General features: G+C 51.1%; 1 protein-coding gene across 2 annotated transcripts in view; it reads left to right on the top strand.

Annotated features, from left to right (window-relative positions):
- Positions 1-2,922: 2,922 nt before the first annotated feature.
- LOC119573284 (heterogeneous nuclear ribonucleoprotein K-like) overlaps positions 2,923-20,000 on the top strand; it is a 101,834-nt gene continuing 84,756 nt past the window's right edge. Inside the window, exon 1 of one of the 2 annotated variants that reach the window (XM_037920445.1) lies at positions 2,923-3,115. In XM_037920445.1, the coding sequence (XP_037776373.1) occupies positions 2,938-3,115 (178 nt within the window). In that variant the 5' untranslated portion in view covers positions 2,923-2,937. Of the gene's footprint in view, positions 3,116-18,324; positions 18,698-20,000 lie in introns of those variants that run through there. The other variant, XM_037920444.1, reaches the window with a different exon arrangement.

Below are 20,000 nucleotides of genomic sequence, written 5' to 3'. Positions count from 1 at the left end.
TCATGTGTAAGATTGTAATGTTAAGAGGTATATACATGTCTGTGAATGTGTTTATATATCAATATGGATGTATGCTTATGTGTTTCTGTATGCATATCTTAATCTAACTTTGCTTTTTCTTGAGTGTTATGTACGTGTGTGTGTCTGTGTGCGCTTTCATGTATGTATGTTTACTTTTGGTGTACGCCCAAGTGGTTTTCATGGCTGTGCATACGTATTTTCTGCGTACAATTGTGCCTGGTGGTTTATACGTGCTCAGCTTTGCTATATTTAGCCATCACGTGCTGGTTGTTATGTAGATAGGTAGAAGGGAAACATTACAAAAAAAAAGAAAAAAGTTTCACTTTACTGATGCATGTTTTTTTTTTTCTTTATTTCCAGGTATGTAATACTGTCGTGTAAAATGAAGGGGCGTAGGTGGGGGTAACAAAGGTAAGTGCCTCATATCTCTCTCCCTCCCCCTCCCTCCCTCTCTCTCCCCCTCCCTCTCTCCCTCTCCTACTTCTCCCTCTCCCTCTCCCTCTCTCTCTCCCTTTCCCCCATCTCCCTCTCCCCCTCCCTCTCCCTCTCCCCCCATCCTGCCTGGGTAGGTCTGATTTTTTATTGTGTATATGTATGTATAAGAGTTCATTTGAGTCTGTATAGCATCTGTATTTCTGTATGTATTTCATTTCTGTTTGAATGCGTGTATTACAGATAGCGGGAGCAATAGATGAGTGAGGGGGAGGGGGAGGAAGGGGAAGGGGGTGGGAGGAGGGAGGCAGAGGAAGAGGAAGGAGGTGAAGGGAGGAGGGAGGCAGGGGAAGGGGAAGGGAGGAGGGAGGCAGGGGAAGAGGAAGGAGGGGAGGGAGGGGAAGGGAGGAGCGAGGGAAAGGGAGGAGGGAGGGGAAGGAGAAGGGGAAGGGAGGAGGGAGGGGAAGGAGGAGGGAGGGGAAGGGGGGAGGGAGGGGGAGGGAGATCCTTTATGTATCGGTATTATGGTGAGGGTTAGCGACCTCTTCGAGCATCATAGAAGAATGCTTTTGTGAGTTTTTTTTTTTTCCTTTCTTTCTTTCCTTTAATGTATGTTGGTGCGGCATACATGGGTGAGTATTTTTGATCTGTTTCCCGCCGGCTGTTGGTTCAATCTGGTGTTTGTTTTATTTATTTTTTTATTATTGCGCGTTTGTTCGTTGGATCGTGTTTATTTTCTCTCTTGCATGTATTATGTTGTTTACTTTTTTTTTCTTTGGATTGTTCTCGGGTGATTTAGGCTCTGAGGTTGTCTGTCTCTGTCTCACCCTTTCTCTCTTTCTCTTTTTTCTGTCTTTCTCACTCTCTCCCTCTCTGACACTCTCTTTCCCGCTCCTTCCTTCCTTCTTTCCTTCCTTCTTTCCATCTCTGTCTCTCTTCCCCCCCCCCTCCTCTCCCCACTTCTCCCTCTCATCCCCCTCCCCTCCCTCCTCCTCCTCCTCCTCCTCCTCCTCCTCCTCTTCCTCTCCCCCTTCCTCCTCTTCTCCTTCCTCCTCCTCTCCCCCTTCCTCCTCTTCTCCTTCCTCCTCCTCCTCCTCCACCATCCTTCCCTTTACCCTCCTCCTCCTCAGAGCCGCCCCCCCCTGCCCCCCAACCTTGCCCATGCAGGTGTTGCGTTTACAATATAAGTGACAGTAATATGTCGGTGTTTGTGTGTGTACGGGCGTGATGCTCGAAGCTAGAAATACAGGGTCTTTTTTCATCGTCAGCAGATTGTAAAAGAGGGGAATGTAGAGAGAAAACAGACATTTCGAAGGGGTGTGGTAATAAGGAAGGTGGAGGAAGTGATAGAGTGAGAGGGAATGGTTGATAGTAGCAGTGGGAGAGTGAGAGTAGGAGCGTGAGAGTGAGACCAATGGAGGACGGGAGGGTGAGAGTAGGTGAGTTATAAAGGATAAGTGAGGTAGGGAGGGATGGAGAAAGTAGGTGGGTAAGAGAAGGAAGGAGAGAAGGGAGGGGAAAGAGAGAGAGAGACAAGCAGACAGGCACAGACAGACAGACAGACAGACAGACATACAGACAGACATACAGACAGACAGACAGACAGACAGACAGACAGACAGACGGAGAGAAAGTGTGTGTGTGTGTGTGTGTGTGTGTGTGTGTGTGTGTGTGTGTGTGTGTGTGTGTGTGTGTGAGAGAGAGAGAGAGAGAGAGAGAGAGAGAGAGAGAGAGAGAGAGAGAGAGAGAGAGAGAGAGAGAGAGAGGAGGGGGGGGGGGCGAAGGGGAGGGAGGGAGAGCTATATATACCGTAATGTTGACACGCGTTACTTCCTCGTCCAGGATAATTCTGTCGGCGGAAGGCGTGTTGTGGCGGCGGTGTCACTCTGAGAGTCATTTCGGATCGGGGCTTTTAGGGCGCTAATTAAGAGGGGGAGGGGGTGGGGGTGGGAGGGATATTAGCAGGTAGGGGAAGGGAGGGGAAGAGGGGGAAGGTGAGGCTTGGGTTTTGTTGGTGAGGCGGAAAGAGGGGCATGACGGGGAGACGAGAGAAAATGGTAAAGAGAGAAGTCCAAATCAAAGAGGAGCGATAGAAAGGAAAAGCGCGGGCGTGCGAAGCGCGGGCGGGCGGCACGTGGTTCGGACGGTGAGATGGGCGGCGCGTGTCACGGAGGGCGTGGCTGAATGGGCGGGGCCAGCGGCGGTGGGAGGACCGTCCGCCCGACGCCGCCGCCCAGTGCGCCTCTGCCGCTCCCGTGACGCTGCTCCTGCGAGGTCTCGTGCCGTGTCGCCTCTCCCGCGGGACGCTCCTGTGCTGTAACGTGTCCTGTAACCGCACTCGGGCGCCCTGTATCCAACGGCCCGAGAGGCGTGTGTTGTGCCGCCGCCGAGCGCGGTGACTCCTCGGGAGAGAAAAGTTGCGTCACTCCCTCGCTGCTCCTGCTGTGGCATAGTGAGCGCCTTTGTGGACGTGTGTACGTCTCTATGTGTGCGTCCTCGTGTGAGTGCGTCTCCCAGGTGACGTCCCAGCGCGCTCACGCCGACCTGAGCGAGCACCGCGCCTCCGGCAGCGGCGAGCCGAGAGCAAGCGGCGACAGTCGCGGATCGGCTCTGACAGCGAGTGAGTGCCAGGTCCCGGGAGGTGGTGCCACCTCGCTCCAAGGTAGGCCCAGGGGATGGTACCGACCAGAGCCTCCCGTCGAGCTTGGGGGGAGGGGGTAATCGTTTTATTCACCTTTCCGCTGTCGTCGGCTTGTTCGGATGCCCAGTCTTTCGTCGCATCACGTTGTTACTTTGTTTTGTTTATTTGTTCCTTCCCCATTTTCTTTTCTTCTCCTCCTCCATTATGCCTCCGCCTTCTCCACTTCCACTTCTCCCCCTTTTCGGCCTTTCTCTCCACCCCCCCCCTCCCCCACCTCTTGACTGTGCTTCAGAGTCACAGCCTCTTACCGCCGACAAAGATTTAACAGATTGCCAGTTCTTTACGGCTCCTCCCACTCCCCCGTCCTGTCCCACCCCATCCTACCCCACCACATCCTACCCTACCCCTGCCCACCGAAATTAGAAAGGAAAAAAAAAACAAAGAAAAATTCTGTTTGTTTTCGGGCGAGCCCTTCGTCGGCGCCACTGAAGTCAATCGGCGTCTCGGGATTGGCCTCCTCAGCCCGCGTCGACTCATCGCCGGTCGCTCGCTCGCCTGCTCTCTTTGCCTCTCTCGCGCCGCGGAAAATATTATTACGCCTTGCGTGGGAGGAGGACCACTGCCTGTGCCAGGTGCCAGGCCAGGGAGAAACTATGGTGACGACAGCGGCGACGGTGTTGGTGAAGGGGACGTTGATGATGACGATGAGGATAGTGGTGATCACTTTTGCCTTCTTATTCATCGCCTCCTCCTCTTCTCTTCTTACTTTGCCCTGTATTCCCCGTCCCTTCTCTTTCGCCTTCCTCTCCGTTCCCCTTCCTCCTCAACCTGAGGTGGTCGACGTGGCACTCATTGCATTCCAGGATCACGCGAGCGTCTCACTGCAGTTCCATCCTTATCCCTTCCCTTTTCCTCCTCTCTTCTCCTCTCTCCTGTCCGGTACTATCTTGTTCCCTCTCTTCCTCCTTCCTTTTATTATTCCCTCTCTCTCTCTCTCTCCTCTCTCTCTCTCCTCTCTCTCTCTCCTCTCTCTCTTCTCTCTCCTTTCTCTCCCCTCTCTCTCTCTCTCTCCTCTCCTCTCTGTCTCTCCCTCCTGTCTCTCTCTCTCTGTCTCTCTCTCCACTGTCTCTCTCTCTCTCTGTCTCTCTCCCTCTCCTGTCTCTCTCTCTCTCTGGTCTCTCTCTCTCTCTCTTCTCACTCTCTCTCCTGTCTCCTCTCTCTCTCTCCTCCTCCTGCTCTCTCTGTCTCTCTCTCTCTCTCTCTCTCTCTCTCTCTTCTCTCTCCTCTCTCTCCTCTCTCTCTCTCTCTCTCTCTCTTCTCTCTCTCTCTCACGCTCTCTTCTCCTCTCCCTTTCCTCCTCTTCCCTACCCTCCCCTCTCCCATCCTTTCCTCCCCTCCCTTATCCTCTCATCTCTTTTTTTTCTCTCTTTTCTCTCCCTTTCCCCCTCCTCCTCCTCTCCCTCCCTGGTAACGTTCCTCTGGCACTATGGTAGAGCGCGATGGTTGCCACGTTGGGTTCTGATAGTCGTTTGTGTGGGGGGGGGGGGGGGAGGGGGGGGGGGGGGGAGTACCTGTTCTGGTGGGAGTGGAGGAAAAGGGGGGAGTGGGAGGGAGATGGAGAGGGATTGGGAAAGGTGGGGATAAAGTGAGAGAGAGAGAGAGAGAGAGAGGGGGGGGGGGGGGGGAAGGGGGAAAAAAAAAAAAAAGAGGAGGGGGAGGGGGGGGAAGAAGGGAAAAGGGGGGGGGGGGGGGGGGGGAAAGGGGGGGGGGGAGGGAAGAAAAGGGGGGGAGGGAGGGAGAGGAGAGGGAAGGGGGAAAAAGGGGAAAGAAAAAAGAGAGAGAAAGAGAGGAGGGAAAAGAGAGAAGAGAGGGAGAAAGGAGAAAAGAGAGAAAAGAAAGAGGAGAGAGAGAAAAGAAAAGAAGAGAAGGGGAAAAAAAGGAAAGGAGAGAAGAAAAAAAGGGGGGAGAAAAAAGAAAAAAAAGAAAAGAAAAAAAAAAGGGAAAAGGGGGAAAAAAAAAGAAAAGAAGAAAAAAAAAGAAGGAAGGAAAGGGGGAGAAAAAGAGAAAAGAAAAGTGAGAAGGATTAAGAGAAGTGGAAAGGGAGGTAAATGAAAGGAGGAAAAGGGGGAGAAGGGGAAAGGAGAGGAGGGGGAGGGGGGGGGGGGGGGGGGAGAAATGGAAGGTGTTAGGGTTTAAAAGGGGAAAAGGGAGGGGGGGAGGGGGAGAGGGAAGAAAGAAAGGGGGGGGGGAAGGGGGGGGGAGGGGGGGGGGAAAAAATGGGGGCCCTTTTGGAAAAAAGGAAGGGGAGGGGGAAAAGGGAAAGGGAGAGGGGGGGGGGGAGGCCCCGGAAGGAAGACCCCCGGGGGGTGGGGGGGCCAGGGGGTGGGGAAAATGTGGGCGGGTTTGGGAAATTTGGGAAAGGTTGCGGGTTTTGGGGAAAGGGGGGGGGGGAAAAAGGGAAGGGGGGGGGGGGGGGGGGTGAAGGGCCCCCCCTTTTTTTAAAATTTTTTCTTTAAGGGGGAAAGGGGGGGGAAATTTTTTTTGGGGGGGGTTCCCCTTTTCTTTTTCATTTTTTTCCCCTTCATCCTCTTAAAACCCCTCGCCCCCCGGGGTTTTTTTCCCCCTTCCCCTCTTTCCCTTTTTTTTTTTCCCTCCCTCTTCCTTTTCTTTTTTTTCTTTTTTTTTCTTTTCCTCTCTCTTTTTCTTCTTTTTCTCCTCTCCCTCTCTCCTCTCTCTCTCCTCTCTCTCTCTCTTTCTCCCTTTTTTTCTCCTCTCTTTTTTCTTTTTTTTCTCTCTCTCTCCTCTCTCCTCTCTTTTCTCTCCCCTCTCATCTCTTTTTCCTCCTCTCCCCTCTCTCTCTCTCCTCTCTCTCTCCTCCCTCCTCCTTTTCCCTCCCCCCTTTTCTTCCCTCCCTCCCTCCTCTCCTCTCCCTCCTCCCTCTCTCCCCCCTTTTCTTCCTCTCTCTTCTCTCTCCCCCTCTTTCTCTCTCTCTTTTCCCTTCCCCCTTCTTTTCCCCCTCTCTCTCCTCCCCTCTTCCCTCCTCTCTCCTCTCTCTCTTCTCTCTCTCTCCCCTCTCTCTCTCCTCCCCTTTTTCCCGGGTGGGGCGGGGGGGAAGGAAGAGAGAAAAAAAAAAAGGAGGGGAAAAAAAAAAAAACAAAACTGTTGTAAAAATAGTCTAAATGATATGATGTTTGGGATGGGATGATGATAGATGATGATATAAATGAAGAGATGATGATGATAAATTAATAATTGTGCTTATAAATTGATGATGACGGATAATGAGGATGATGTAAATTAAAAGATTTTTTAAATAAAACTAATGAAAAACAAAAATTCCAAAAGATGATGGTAACCTTCAATAATAGAAATTATAACGGTAATGACGCGAAGATGATGATGATGATGACGATGACATTGATGATGATAGCAGTGGCCGCGGTGGTGATGATTCATTGTGGTGAGGCTTGGGCTGGTATGTGATGACGTCGAGCGGGACCGCCCAGGAGTTAAATTAGATGAAAGGGCTATATACACAGGGTCACGAGTCGGTCTCTTTCTCTCGCTTGCTCTTTTTCTTGGTTCCTCTCTCTCTTTCTCTTTCTCTTTCTCTCTTTCTCTCTCTCTCTTTCTCTTTCTTTCTCTCTTTCTCTCTCTTTCTCTCTCTATCTCTCACTCCCTCCCTCTCCCCTCCCTTTCCCCTCTCCCTTCCCTTTCCCCTCCCCTCCCTTTCCCCCCCCCCCTCCCCCTCCCTCTGCCCTCCCCCCCCCTCCCCCCTCTCCCTCCGCCCCCTCTCCCCCCTCCCCCCTCCTCCCTCTCCCCCTACCCCTACCCTCCCTCCCTCCTCTCCCCTCCCTCGCTCCCCCTCTCCTCTCTCTCTCTCTCTCTCTCTCCTCTCTTCTCTCCTCTCTCTCTCTCCTCTCTCTCTCTCTCTCTCTCCTCTCTCTCTTCCTCTCCCCTCCTCTCCTCTCCTCTCCTCTCCTCTCGTCTCCTTTCCTTCCCACTGCTCTCTTATCCCCTCCCCACCCCATCCCAATGCCCCCCCCTCCTACTCCCAATCCCTTCCCATCCAGTCCGACTCTTACACTCCCACGCCCACTCCCACTCGTCTCCCACGCCCACTCCTATTCCTACTCCTACTCCTACTCCTACTCCTACTCCTACTCCTACTCCTACTCCTCTCCCCCCTCTATCCTACCTCCCTCTCCCTCTTTCCTCTCTTTTCCTCTCTTCCCCCGTCTTCTCCATGGAGACCCCTCGCCTCTCTGAAGATAGTGCTGTTGTTACTTCTCTCCTCATGTGACTTAATGGGACGCTGTGTGGGTATTGTTTTTCTTTCATTTCGTTTTTCTTTTCGCATTTCTTTTCCTTTTTCTGTAGTGTGTGATAATGGGTGATGAATTTGAAGTCATGAGAAGAAGAGGAAGAAAGGTGAAGTCATTGAATTTGCACAGAAGGAAGGAATCTTTACGTTTTTTTTCCATTTGTTTTGCCTGCTTTTCGTTCTTATGTGTCAGCTTCTTTTTTATCGTGTATTAGATTAGGTGGCCTACGCTTTCTCACACTCGGTTACGAGTTTTTGTACGAGGAATATAGGGAGAGAGGAAGAGAGGGAGGGGGGGGGGAGACAAACACAGACAGGAATAGAGGGAGTGAGGGAAAAAGAGAGGGGAGAGAGATAAAGAGAGCGAGCGAGGGCAAAAACAAGGAGAAAAAAAGAACGAAAGAGAGAGAGAGAGAGAGAGAGAGAGAGAGAGAGAGAGAGAGAGAGAGAGAGAGAGAGAGAGAGAGAGAGAGAGAGAGAGAGAGAGAAGCGGGTAGGGGAGGTAGGGGAGGAGGAAGAGAATGAGGTTTATAATTGAGTGCGACGCTGATGTTAATGGGACGGCGAGAGTCCCAGGTTTTCTTTCTGAGCTTTTATTAGTGGATGGTTTTATACGCCTGTTTATTCTCTCTCTCTCTCTCTCTCTCTCTCTCTCTCTCTCTCTCTCTCTCTCTCTCTCTCTCTCTCTCTCTCTCTCTCTCTCTCTCTCTCTCTCTCTCTCTCTCTCTCTCTCTCTCTCCCCCTCCCTCTTTTCCTTTTCCTATCCCTTTCTCTTTCTCATTCTCTCTTTCTCTTTTTCTCTCTTTCTCTTTTTCTCTCTCTCTCTCTTCCTCTTACGGGGCGGGCACATTATCTCTCTACAAGAGAAGTTATTCTTAGACCAGCATTCCTGAAAAAGCAAACCAAAGTAAAAGCATTCCGCAAGAGTCAGGGCGCAGTAAAGTGAGTGAAGGATACCCCCTTCCCCTCTTCCCTCCCCTCCTCTCCTCTCCTCTCCTCTCCTCTCCTCTCCTCTCCTCTCCTAGCCCTTTCCGTCTTCTCTGTTCTCTCTCCTCCCCCCCTCTTCCCTCTCTTCTAGTTCTCCCCTAGTTCCATCCCTCTCTTGTACCTCTCCCCCTCCCCCTTTCCCTCTCCTTGTGTCTTCCTCCCCTCCCCTCCAATTTTACTCCCTCCTTTCTCTGCCCCTCCCCTCCCCCTTTCCCTGCCCCTCCCCTCCCCCTTTCCCTGCCCCTCCCCTCCCCCTTTCCCTGCCCCTCCCCTCCCCCTTTCCCTGCCCCTCCCCTCTCCCTTTCCTCCGCCCCTCCCCCACCACTGACTCCTCGCCCGACGTGCGCTGGCGAGGGCACCGGGTGTATTGTTGTGTCTCGGAATCTCCTCTGCCGCGCCTATTGATAACCGATGCCAGGCCTCGTCGGCGGAAGACCTGTTGCCTCGCGGGACGCCCCCGCCGCCGCCCCCGCCGTTCCCGCCGCCGAGGTCGAGGTCGGGACTGGTCCCTCGCTGGCCGCGCTCTCGCGATTGTGGGTGTTGTGTGTCGAGGGCCGAGCGGCGCGTCGTTGTTTCGAGATAATCGGTATTTGGTGTTTGCGGGTCTCGGATTTTATTGGTTTTTGTTTCTTTCCAATTAATTTGCTGGCCTGTTGGGTTATTTGATGTTTTAATTGGTTTGTTTGTATTCGTGTTTGTTTTGTTTATTTCGATTAATGTAGATTTTATTTATATATATTTTTTTACTATTTTTTGTTTCATAGATTTTATTTTATTTATTTGTTTGTTGTGTTATATATTTATTTGTTTTTTTTTTATATTTATGGATCCATTTTTATTTACGTTTATTTTTATTATTTTTTTCTCTCTTTCTCCCTTTCTTTCTTCATCCCTTCATTTCCTCTCGCTATCATCCCTTCTATGTAAGCAACCATTACATGAAAAGAATGGTTGTAGCAGTGTGTATTGTGACGTGAGCATAGCTACATGTGTGTATGTATGTATGTATTGTGACGTGATTGTAGCTGCATCTATGCATGCATGCACTGTGGCGTGGTTGATTGTATGTGTCTATCGTGACGTGGTTGAATGTATGTATCTATCGTGACGTGGTTGTAGGTATGTATCTATCGTGACGTGGTTGTAGGTATGTATCTATCGCGACGTGGTTGAAGGTATGTATCTATCGTGACGTGGTTGTAGGTATGTATCTATCATGACGTGGTTGTAGGTATGTATCTATCGTGACGTGGTTGAATGTATGTATCTATCGTGACGTGGTTGAATGTATGTATCGTGACGTGGTTGTAGGTATGTATCTATCGTGACGTGGTTGAATGTATGTATCGTGGACGTGGTTGTAGGTATGTATCTATCGTGACGTGGTTGAATGTATGTATCTATCATGACGTGGTTGAATTTATGTATCTATCGTGACGTGGTTGTAGGTATGTATCTATCATGACGTGGTTGTAGGTATGTATCTATCGCGACGTGGTTGAATGTATGTATCTATCGTGACGTGGTTGAAGGTATGTATCTATCGTGACGTGGTTGAATGTAAGCATTATGACGTGGTTTTATGTATGTATCGTGACGTGGTTGTATGTAAGTGCTGTGACGTGACCTCTGAAGACGTGATAGTGATTGGCCACAAGGTCAAGGCTCTAGGTCTGACTTCAGCTTGTTAACTTGTTGAGCACGAAAAAGGAAAGAAAGAAAAAAAAATTAAATCTGGAACTAATCTTGCAAGAGTTAGGAAAAGATTGCGTGCTGGTCTTCGCGTGTTTCATTCCCTTGGGGCGAGATGGGGGTGACTCATGGGCTCTCTGTCTCCCTCGCTCTCTTGTCTCCTCTCTGTCTGTCTGTGTCTTTTGTCTCCTTTCCTCTCTCTCTCCCTCCTTCCTTTTTCCCCCTGTCTTTCCTGAAAGAGAGAGAGAGAGAGAGAGAGAGAGAGAGAGAGAGAGAGAGAGAGAGAGAGGAGAGAGAGAGAGAGAGAGAGAGAGAGAAAGGGAGAGGGAAAAACGACTTCTGGAAAAAAAAAAAACACTTGACCTGATCGGCGCTGGTGCGGTGCCCGCCCTGTAGGCAGGCAGAGGAGGCAGCGGCGACACGGGGCTGGAGTTGAACTGTTTTGACTTAACCTGACCCTGGAGAGGTCAGCTTCGCGGGATGCTTCGTGTTCACGTGACTCCAGCCGCGGGTCTGGGTCCATGGACAGACGCTGTTTTAACCTTGCCCGTCTAGGCATAACCAAGCACTGTATAGCAATGGCTTCCTGTATACGCGATAGTGTGTGAATGAGAGAAGTGATGGAGGGAGTGAAGATATGCAGTGATTGGCCAATGTTTATTTTTTCCTCCAGTCTTGTTTTGTTTGTTGTTCTGATCCTCTTTATTTTTCTCTTGCTTCCTGTTTCTTCTCCTGGTCTGTACTCCTTTACTCTTCCATCGGCCTCTTCTTTCTCCTCCTCCTCCTTCTCCTTCTGCTCTGTCCCCTCTTTCTCCTCCTCATCTTTCATTTCGTCATCTTCTCTTCTCCGATCACCACACAAGCACCACGCCACCACCACATCACCAGCAGCACCTCCTCCTCCTCCTCCTCCTCATCCTCCTTCTCCTTCTCCTTCTCCTTCTCCTTCTCCTTCTCCTTCTCCTTCTCCTTCTCCTTCTCCTTCTCCTTCTCCTCCTCCTCCTTCTTCTTCTTCTTCTTCTTCTTCTTCTTCTTCTTCTTCTTCTTCTTCTTCTTCTTCTTCTTCTCCTCCTCCTCCTCCTCCTCCTCCTCCTCCTCCTCCTCCTCCTCCTCCTCCTCCTCCTCCACTCCCCCCCTACCTACCTGCCTACCTACCTTTCCAAACCCTCCCTCCCTCACCCTCTCCATCTTCGATCTATCTATGTCTGTGTGTCCGATGAGGGTGGTATCGCGGAATCTATTTCTGTGGCCGTGCGTTACAACCTGTATATATATGGAAGGGCGTGTTTAGCCTCGTGTCACTATGTACGTGTGAGCTCTTTGGCATGTGCGCGCGTGGTAGGGGCAAGGGGAGGGGGTGAGGTGAGAGGGGAAGGGGAGAATCGAATCGAATGTAGTGTGTGTGTGTGTATGTTTGTATGTATGTATGTATGTATGTATGTATGTATGTATGTATGTGCGTTGTGTGTGTGTATTGTGTAACAGTTGAGTTTGTCTCGAAACGTCGCGCGTTCTCTGTATGATTTCATTGTTTAACGCATGACGGTGATTGAGTATTGTTGTTTATGTATGGGTTTACGCATGTGCGTGTGCATGCATGTAGCACACATATACACACGAATACGTTCAAGTGGACATTTCCATCGAATGCACGCCACGAATTGCAAGATTAATGCCTTTAAATGGCTCTCAGCGAAGATAAAAAAAACGGAAAGGAAAGTGAAAACCGAATGGGCTATTTGGACTTTTTTTTTCTACGCAGTTTTATATAATTATTTGGGTGAGGAAACAACCATTTTGACGCAATTAAAATAATGCCAATATTTTTTATGCGTGCGAGTGAGCTGAGTGAGTGTGCAAAGGTGCCATGCGTTGTGAAATCTTTTTTTTCTCTCTCTCTCTCTCTCTCACCAGCCAAACCGACCTTAGTGTAACGGCGGATCCTTCGTAAAATTACAGGGACGTTACGTTACCTTTCTCCGTTTTCTTTGGGGTTAGATTTTATTCACGCGCCGGAGGATAGACTTCATTATCTTTTCGGGTTATATATATATATTTTTTTTTTCACACTCTGGGTGTAAATATATTTTTCACGTGTCGAAGGATAGACTTTTTTATAGTTTTTCATTGGATATTGGCTGTGGCTTTGATGTAGTGGGGGGGGGGGGAGGAGAGAAAAGATTGAACAAATTGATTAGCAAGCCGATTAGATGGCTTTGTCGGCGGTTTCATCGACTGTTCTTATCTCGGGTCTCTGTCTCTTATTTTAAGCTAGCGTTGAGTGTATATCTGATAAGCGGTGATTGTGACTTGAATACGAGGAACTGTGTTATAACTGTAGTAGGCATTCATTAAACTAATTCTCTCTCTCTCTCTCTCTCTCTATCTATCTATCTCTATCTCTCTCCCTCTCCCTCTCCCTCTCCCTCTCCCTCCCTTCCTCCCTCTTTCCCTCTCGTTCCCCCCTTCTCACTCCTCTCCCCTCCCTCCCCCTCCCTCCCCCTCCCTCCCAATCCCGGAAAGGTCACTGACCGTCTCGCTCCCGACCTCGATTGCCCCTGACAGGTGAACGGCTAAAAATGTAACAAGGCAATAGAGTCGCAGAGGGCACGGTGCTTGGGCAGTCGGCCGCCGCCATGCACGCTCGTTCGTTCGTCATGCGGGCGAAGGAGGGAGGCACTAACTGTAGCGAGATGGAATTCGTGATGGGTTTTACGAGGGGTCGGGAGGGAGGGGGAAGGGGGAAGGGGGAAGCGGAGTATGTGGGTGGGTAAGAGAGGGAGGGAGGGAGGGAGGAGGGAAGGAAAGAGTGTGGAGGGAGGGAAGGGTGTGGAGGGAGGAAAGGGAGTGAGGGGGGGAAGGGTGTGGAGGGAGGAAAGGGTGTAGAGGGAGGGAAGGGTGTGGAGGGAGAAAGAGAGAGAGAGAAAAAGACAGAGAAAGAAAGAGAGAGAGAAAGAAAGAGAAAGAGAGAGAGAGAGAGAGAGAGGAAAGGGTGTGGGTGAGTAGGGGGAGAGGTGGTGGGGTGGCTGGGTTAGTAGAAAGGAAGGGATGGAGAGGGGAAAGATGAGAGGGAGGGAGGACGGGAGGGGGTGGTGGAGGAAGGGAGGGAGGGAGGGAAGGAATCAGAAGGGGAACGAGAGAAAGAGAGGAATACGATGAACAGAAGAGGAAGAAGCAGGAAGAGAAAGAGAAGGAAACTAACATAAAGAGAAAAGAAGGAGATATGAAATGTTGGTGCCAAATATTGCCTCATGGTCACATTTTCACGGGGTCAAACAGAGACTCGCCCTCCTCCCATACCCCTTTCCCTTCCCCCTACCCCTCCCTCTTAACTCCCCCTTCTCTTCCTCCTTCGCCCCTTCCCTTCCTCCTCCGCCCCTTCCCTTCCTCCTCCGCCCCTTCCCCTCCCTCCTTTTGCTCCCCTTCCTTTCCTCCCCCCTTCCCCTCGCTTCTCCCCGGCTCCTTTTCCATGTAGTTAATAATATTCGTTCGGTCGTTTGTCATGTTTGTCATGAGGGAGAGAACAGGAGTGAAAGGGAGAGGGAGAGGGAAAGGGCGATAGACTGATTGATTGATTGATTGACAATGAAAGGTGGTGAGGGGTGGGGAGGTCACGGAGGGAGAGACAGAGGCAGACAAAGGCAGGCTAAGAAGTAAAACATCACGTGAATAACAATAACACAGTCCCCCATGTTTAAGATTATAAATAACCGTTTTCTCTCTTTCTTCCAGGTGAGTGCGGAATACTAGGAGCATCCACCTGTCCGTGATTCGCGTAAGTACGGGCGTTCCGACGAGCTTTGCCCCTTCTTTGCTCCTCAAGTTGTGGAAGGTTGATCCCCCCCCCCCCCACTCCCTGTTGTTTTTGCGGGTGTGATACAGCATGAGCCAGGGTGGGGAATGGGGGTGGGAATGGGGTGGGGGGCCTTTCTGAAATACGACAGAGCGTTGAGTCTATGTGCGTATGCGTCTTCGTCAGTGTTTTTCCTCCTCCTGTTGTTACTCGGCCTCTTCTCCTCCCATTCTCGTCTTCTGCTCTTCTTTGTCCTACTCTTTTTTCAGCCGCGTCTTAACTTCCCCATCCTTCTACTGGTGTGCCTCCTCCTCTTCCTCCTCCTCCTCCTCCTCCTCCTCCTCCTCCTCCTCCTCCTCCTCCTCCTCCTCCTCCTCCTCCTCCTCCTCCTCTTCCCCCTCCTCCTCCTACGCCTCCTACTCCTCCTCCCCGTCCTCCGCCTCCTTCTCCTCCTCTTTTTCCTCTTCCTCTTCCTCCTCCTCCTCTTCCTCCTCTCCCCCCTCCTCGTACAACACACTTATTCAGTTCATTTCTCAAGTGGAACAACTCTCGTATTTCTTAGCGTTTCTCCTTCCTCCTCTTCGGTTTCAGTCTCGCCACTTTCTCTCTTACTTTTATCTTCTTTTTCCTGCCTTTCCCCCTCTTTAATTTCTCATTTCTCCTTTGTAATGCAATGTATTGGAACCAGGCCGAGAATCTTCCACCTCCTCCTACTCCTCATATTCCCCTCTCCTCTCCTCTCCCCTCCCCTCCCCTCCCCTCCCCTCTCCTCCCCTCCCCTTCTCTTTCACCCTCACTTCCCCTCCCCTCCCCTCCCCTCCCCCCTTCTCTTCCACCCTCACTTCCCCAGCCCATGCTCTGCCACCTCCGTTCTCTTCCCCTTCTCGCCCACACCTCCACTCCCTCCTCCTTCTCTCCCTTTCCTTCCCCTCTCCTCTTTTTTGTGATATTGTCTCGGTAAACCATGCGTAGGAATGTTTGGCTTGAGGTCCCTTTCCCTCTTAAGTTGTAAATATATTACTGCTAAATGTATTCGCAATGTTGTTGGAATTTGATGATTGTAAATGATGGTGGTGGTGGTGATGAAAACAGTGATAGTGATAGTAATGGAGGGCAATGATACGTTATTTTTACTTTTTATTATCTTCATCACGATATTATTAGTAATTATTATTCGTATTTTATTGTTGTTATTTATATTTTGGATATTTTAATAGTAATTTTCGTATCAGCTGCCGGAGCAACAGCATTGTTTTGTTATTATTTATTGATCGATTGATTAACTGTGCGATTCATTCATGTGTTTACTATTGTTGATGTTATTGATTTCGTGTGGTCGTTTTTTGTTCTTGCTACTATCACCATTTCTGTTCCCAGTCTGTCATTCCCCTACGATATATTCTCTCTCTCTCTCTCTCTCTCTCTCTCTCTCTCTCTCTCTCTCTCTCTCTCTCTCTCTCTCTTTCCCTCCCTCCCTCCCTCCCTTTTTTGTCCCTCTCTTCCATCCGCCCTGTTCATCTTTCTTTCCCTCTCGCTGTTATCCCAACCTTTCTCCCTCCCTCCTTCTTCACCTTTCTCTCCCTACCCTGTTCTCCCCCCTCGCTCCCTCCCCCCTCTCCACCTTTCACTCCTGCATCTGTTCTCCCAGTCTCCCTCCCTGTCCTTACGCCCCCCCCTCCCCCTCCTTCCGTATTTATCCCGCCCCGCTCCCTTATCGTCGTGGGCATCGTTCAAGAAGGGGGGGGGGAGGTGGATATTTGGGTATGTGGGTTCGAGGGCGCGTGGCTCTGGGCGAGGCCAATTAACGGGCGTGATGCGGGTAATTAGCGCCCGTTACTGCGTCGTTAGCGGGGCTGTAATTACTTCATTGGAGAGGTGCGGCCCTACGAAGAGGCCTTTTATTTATTTATTTATTTTTTTTTATTCGTCTCTTGGTTCCTCTCCCTTCCCTCTCTTTCTCTTTTCTCTCCTATCTCTCTTTTTTTATCTGAATTTATTTTCATTATCCACAGGCTTTCTCTCCCCTCCCCACCCCTCCCTTCCCCCTATTCTGCTTTTATCTTCCACTTTGGTCCCCCCTCCCTCCCTCCCTCCCTCCCTCCAATCTTCCCCCATCTTACTCCCCCTATTTCGCCCTTCCTCCTTATTTGCTCTCCTCTACTCCCAGTTCCTCCTCCCCTTCTTCCTTCTCTATCTCCCTCCCTACCTCTCTCCCCCTCCTCTTCTCTCTCTCTATCTCGACTCCTCTCCTCACATGTTCTTTCCTCTCGTCTCTTCTCCTCTATTCTCCTTTCCTTTCCTTTGTCCCCCTTCCTCTCCTCTCCTCTCTTCCCCTTCTCCTCTCCTCTCCACTCCTCTCCTCTATTCTCCTCTCAACTCTTCCCCTTCCTCTCCTCCCCTCCCCTTCCCTTCCTCTCCTTTCCTCACCTCTTCTCTCCTCTCCTCTCCTCTCCTCCTCCTCTCCTCTCCTCACCTCTCCTCTCCTCTCCTCCGTCTCTTAAACCTCTCCTCTCCTCTCCTCTCCTCTCCTCACGTCTCTTATCCTCTCCTCTCCTCTCCTCTCCTCACCTCTCCTCTCCTCTTCCTCTCCTCTCCTCTCCTCTCCTCTCCTCTCCTCTCCTCTATGGACACACTCCGCCCTCCAGGATATCCGGTCCCCCTCCCCTCCCCCGCACCCTCCACAGGTGTTGGAATTTTGCCAACTGCCACCACCTGCCACCTCCCCCGCTGCTGTCCATCTTTCTGTCTACCTGTCTGTCTTTGTTGTGTGCTGCTTGTGTGGGATTTATGGGTTTTCTGTTTTATTTTATTTATTTATTTATTTATTTGTTTATTTTTACTTATTCTTTTATTATAATGTGTGTGTGTGTGTGTGTCTGTCTGTCTGTCTGTCTGTCTGTGTTTCTCTCCGTCTGTCTCTGTGTCTGTTTTTGTCTTTGTCTTTATCTTTGTAGCCATGTTTACGAATGCATTTGCTTGAAGTGACACCTGATACTGGTCGCAGAGTCCCCCCCCCTCATCCCCTTTCCCCCCGTTTTCTCCCCTCTCTGGCCCCCTCCCCTATCCTCAACCCCCCTCCTTTCTCCCTCTCCTCTCCCCCTCTCCTCTCCCCCTCTCCTCTCCCCCTCTCCTCTCCCCCTCTCCTCTCCCCCTCTCCTCTCCCCCTCTCCTCTCCCCCTCTCCTCTCCCCTCTCCTCTCCCCCTCTCTCTCTCCCCCTCTCCTCTCCCCCTCTCCTCTCCCCCCAAGGCGACTGGGAAACCACACACTACGGTCGAGTGTGTCCTTCCGGTGCGAGTGGATATTTACGACCCGCAATAAAGCCCCACCAGGTTCGTGACAAGTAATAATGAAATAGATGAGATCGGAATGAAATACATAGATGGAAATGGAAGGGAATGTGTAAAAAAGAAATGTATTGACGGACAGCGAGTGAAAATGCGAGGGGGAAAAATGTCCTGGTTATGACAGAGCGCGGGGACTGCCGGGCTGGCACTACCTGCGGTCGTGTGTGTGTCATACGGTGTCGGGTGTCAGGTGTCAAGCGTCAAGCTCTCATGCATTCTCCGGCCGTGTGTCTGTACGTGCGTGCGTGCGCGTGAATATAAGGATATGTGTCTTGGAAGGTGGAGGTGGAGCGGGAGGGGTAGGGAGAAGGGAGGGAGGGAGGGGCAGGGAGAAGGCAGGGAGGCAGAGGGAGAAGTAGAAGGGAGGAAGAGAGAGAAACAAGAAGGGAGGAAGAGAGAGGGGCAAGAATGGAGGGGGAGAGAGAGAGAGAGGGGCAAGAAGGGAGAGAGAGAGAGAGAGAGAGAGGCAAGAAGGGAGAGAGAGAGAGAGAGAGAGAGGCAAAAGGGAGAGAGAGAGAGAGAGAGAGAGAGAGAGAGAGGAGAGAGAGAGAGAGAGAGAGAGAGAGAGAGAGAGAGGCAAGAAGGGAGGGAGGGAGGGAGAGGCAAGAAGGGAGGAAGAGGGAGGGGCAAGGAGAAGGGAGGGAAAGGGAGGAGGGAGGGATTTGAAATACCGATGCACATGTTTGTTCGTGACTAGGATTCCTCTTTTGGTAAATTGGAATGAAGAACAAGAGGATATGGAGATAGGATGCGAAGAGCATAGAGAAGGTCGTATGGATAAGAGAAGGGGAGGTGGGACATAAGGATAGGCGAGGGGGAGAGAGTGGGAGGAGGGGCATAGGATAGAAGAGAGAGGGAGGGACATGAGGATAGGAGAGAGGGGGACGAAGGGCACAAGAGAGAAGAGAGAGGGAGGAGAGTAATAAAGATGAAAAAGAAAGGGGAGGGCCATAAGGATAGAAAAGAGGGAGGAGGGACATAAAGATGAGAGAGAGAGAGAGAGAGAGAGAGAGAGAGAGAGAGAGAGAGAGAGAGAGAGAGAGAGAGAGAGAGAGAGAGAGAGAGAGAGAGAGGCATAAGGATGGGAGAGAGAGATGGAGGAGGGGCACAAGGAGAGAGCGAGAGCGAGTGCGGGCTGCGTGAGCGAGCGAGCGAGCGAGCGGCGGGGGAGTGAGGAAGAGAGAGAGAGAGTAGTGTGTAGTGTGTGTGAGACCTGGAGTGACGTGCCGGTCCCTACTCTTCCTACTGCTGCTCCTGTCTCTGCTCCCCGGCCCTGCACCCGCTGCCCCTGCCAGATCCAGTGCCTTCTCGCCCTCCTCTTCCTCCTCCTCCTCCTCCCTTCCCCCTCCTCCTGCGCCTCGTCAGGAAGCATCACGTGTGCACGTTTCCCCCCGCCATCGTCAGGGTCGTCGTCTGCAGCGTCGCCAACGCACCACGTGCTGCGCGCCCTACCACGCTCCTTGTAAGTGTTGCCAGCGCCCTGCGTCGACGTGGTTCGTGCACTGGGCTGTGTGTTTTTATAAGCGTCTGTAGTGTGTTTGAGTGTGAGAAAGTAAGTGTGAAATGGTGTTGGAAGGAAATGATTGAGTTACTGGGTGTCCTGTGTGTTCAGTTAGGTTGTTTATGCGTTTGTTTGTTTGTTTGTTTGTATTTGTTCGTGGTGGGGGTGAGTATTGGTTTATGGCCAGGACTAAGTTTGTTTGTGTGTGTGTTTGAGTGTGCGAGAATGTGATGGATTGTGCGTGTGCGGGCTCGCCTCCTCCTCCCGCCCCCAGGGTATCGAGTCCTAGGTAACGAGGGCAGAGCCTTGCTGCCTGCCTGGAGGGAGGGAGGGGGGGGAGGGGGGAAAGGAGGGTTTTGCGGTTGCCCTGGGTAGTAGGAGGGGAAGGGGAGGGGGGGAGATGGTGGCGGTGGGTAGAAATGGGGGTGGGAGACGGGGCGGAAAAGGAATGGGAGAGAGAGAGACGGATAGCGGGGAGAGGGGACACGTAGACAGAGGCAGAGGGAGATGAATAAGGAATGGGAGAATAAAGATTAAAGATAAGGAAAGAGGGAGTAAGAAAGAGAGAGAGAGAGAGAGAGAGAGAGAGAGAGAGAGAGAGAGAGAGAGAGAGAGAGAGAGAGAGAGAGAGAGAGAGAGAGTGAGAGTGAGTAAGGGGAAGAGTGGTGTGACCCTCGGGATGAGCGCTGGGGACGGCAGCTGCGAGGCGACGTAGCCGGCCGGGAACAGGTGAGTCCGATAAGACACTGATAACGCGGCGCTGATAAGGCTCGGATTGGAAGCCCGGGTATCAGGATGTGTGTGTGTGGGGGGGAGTAGTGTAAGTCAGTTACTTTGGCCTTGGGGGGGTTGGGGAAGGGGGTGGGGGTGGAGCAGAGAGACAAGAGGATTGATCACGAGAGATGGATGTTTACAAGGCTCTCAAAAACGATGAGATGATGTTTCTTATTATATCATTTTTATCGTTTTTTTTTTTTTTTTTTTTTTGGGGGGGGGAGTGGGGTGATAAGAGGAAGGATACGAGGTGGGGAGGTGGGGAGAGAGAGTGGAGTGCAGGGGGGTGTTAGGCGGTTTAGGATGAACTGCGTCTGATTATTTTTAGATAGAATAGACTGTCAGGCGATCCTCTCGTTTTTCCTTCGTCTGCTGCTTTTGGGTTGTTCGTTTTGCTTTCGGTTTTTCTATCTTTAATTCTCTTCACTTACTTCTTTCCTTTCTCCATCTCTCTTTCCTCTCCTCTTTCTCTCTCTCCCCTCCCCTCCCT

The sequence above is a fragment of the Penaeus monodon genome, chromosome 5 (genome assembly GCF_015228065.2).
Source record: "Penaeus monodon isolate SGIC_2016 chromosome 5, NSTDA_Pmon_1, whole genome shotgun sequence".
In the NCBI taxonomy this organism is placed as follows: Eukaryota; Metazoa; Arthropoda; class Malacostraca; order Decapoda; family Penaeidae; genus Penaeus; species Penaeus monodon.
The sequence above is the reverse complement of the archived record's forward strand: the minus strand, read 5'-3'. Positions and strand labels throughout refer to the sequence as shown.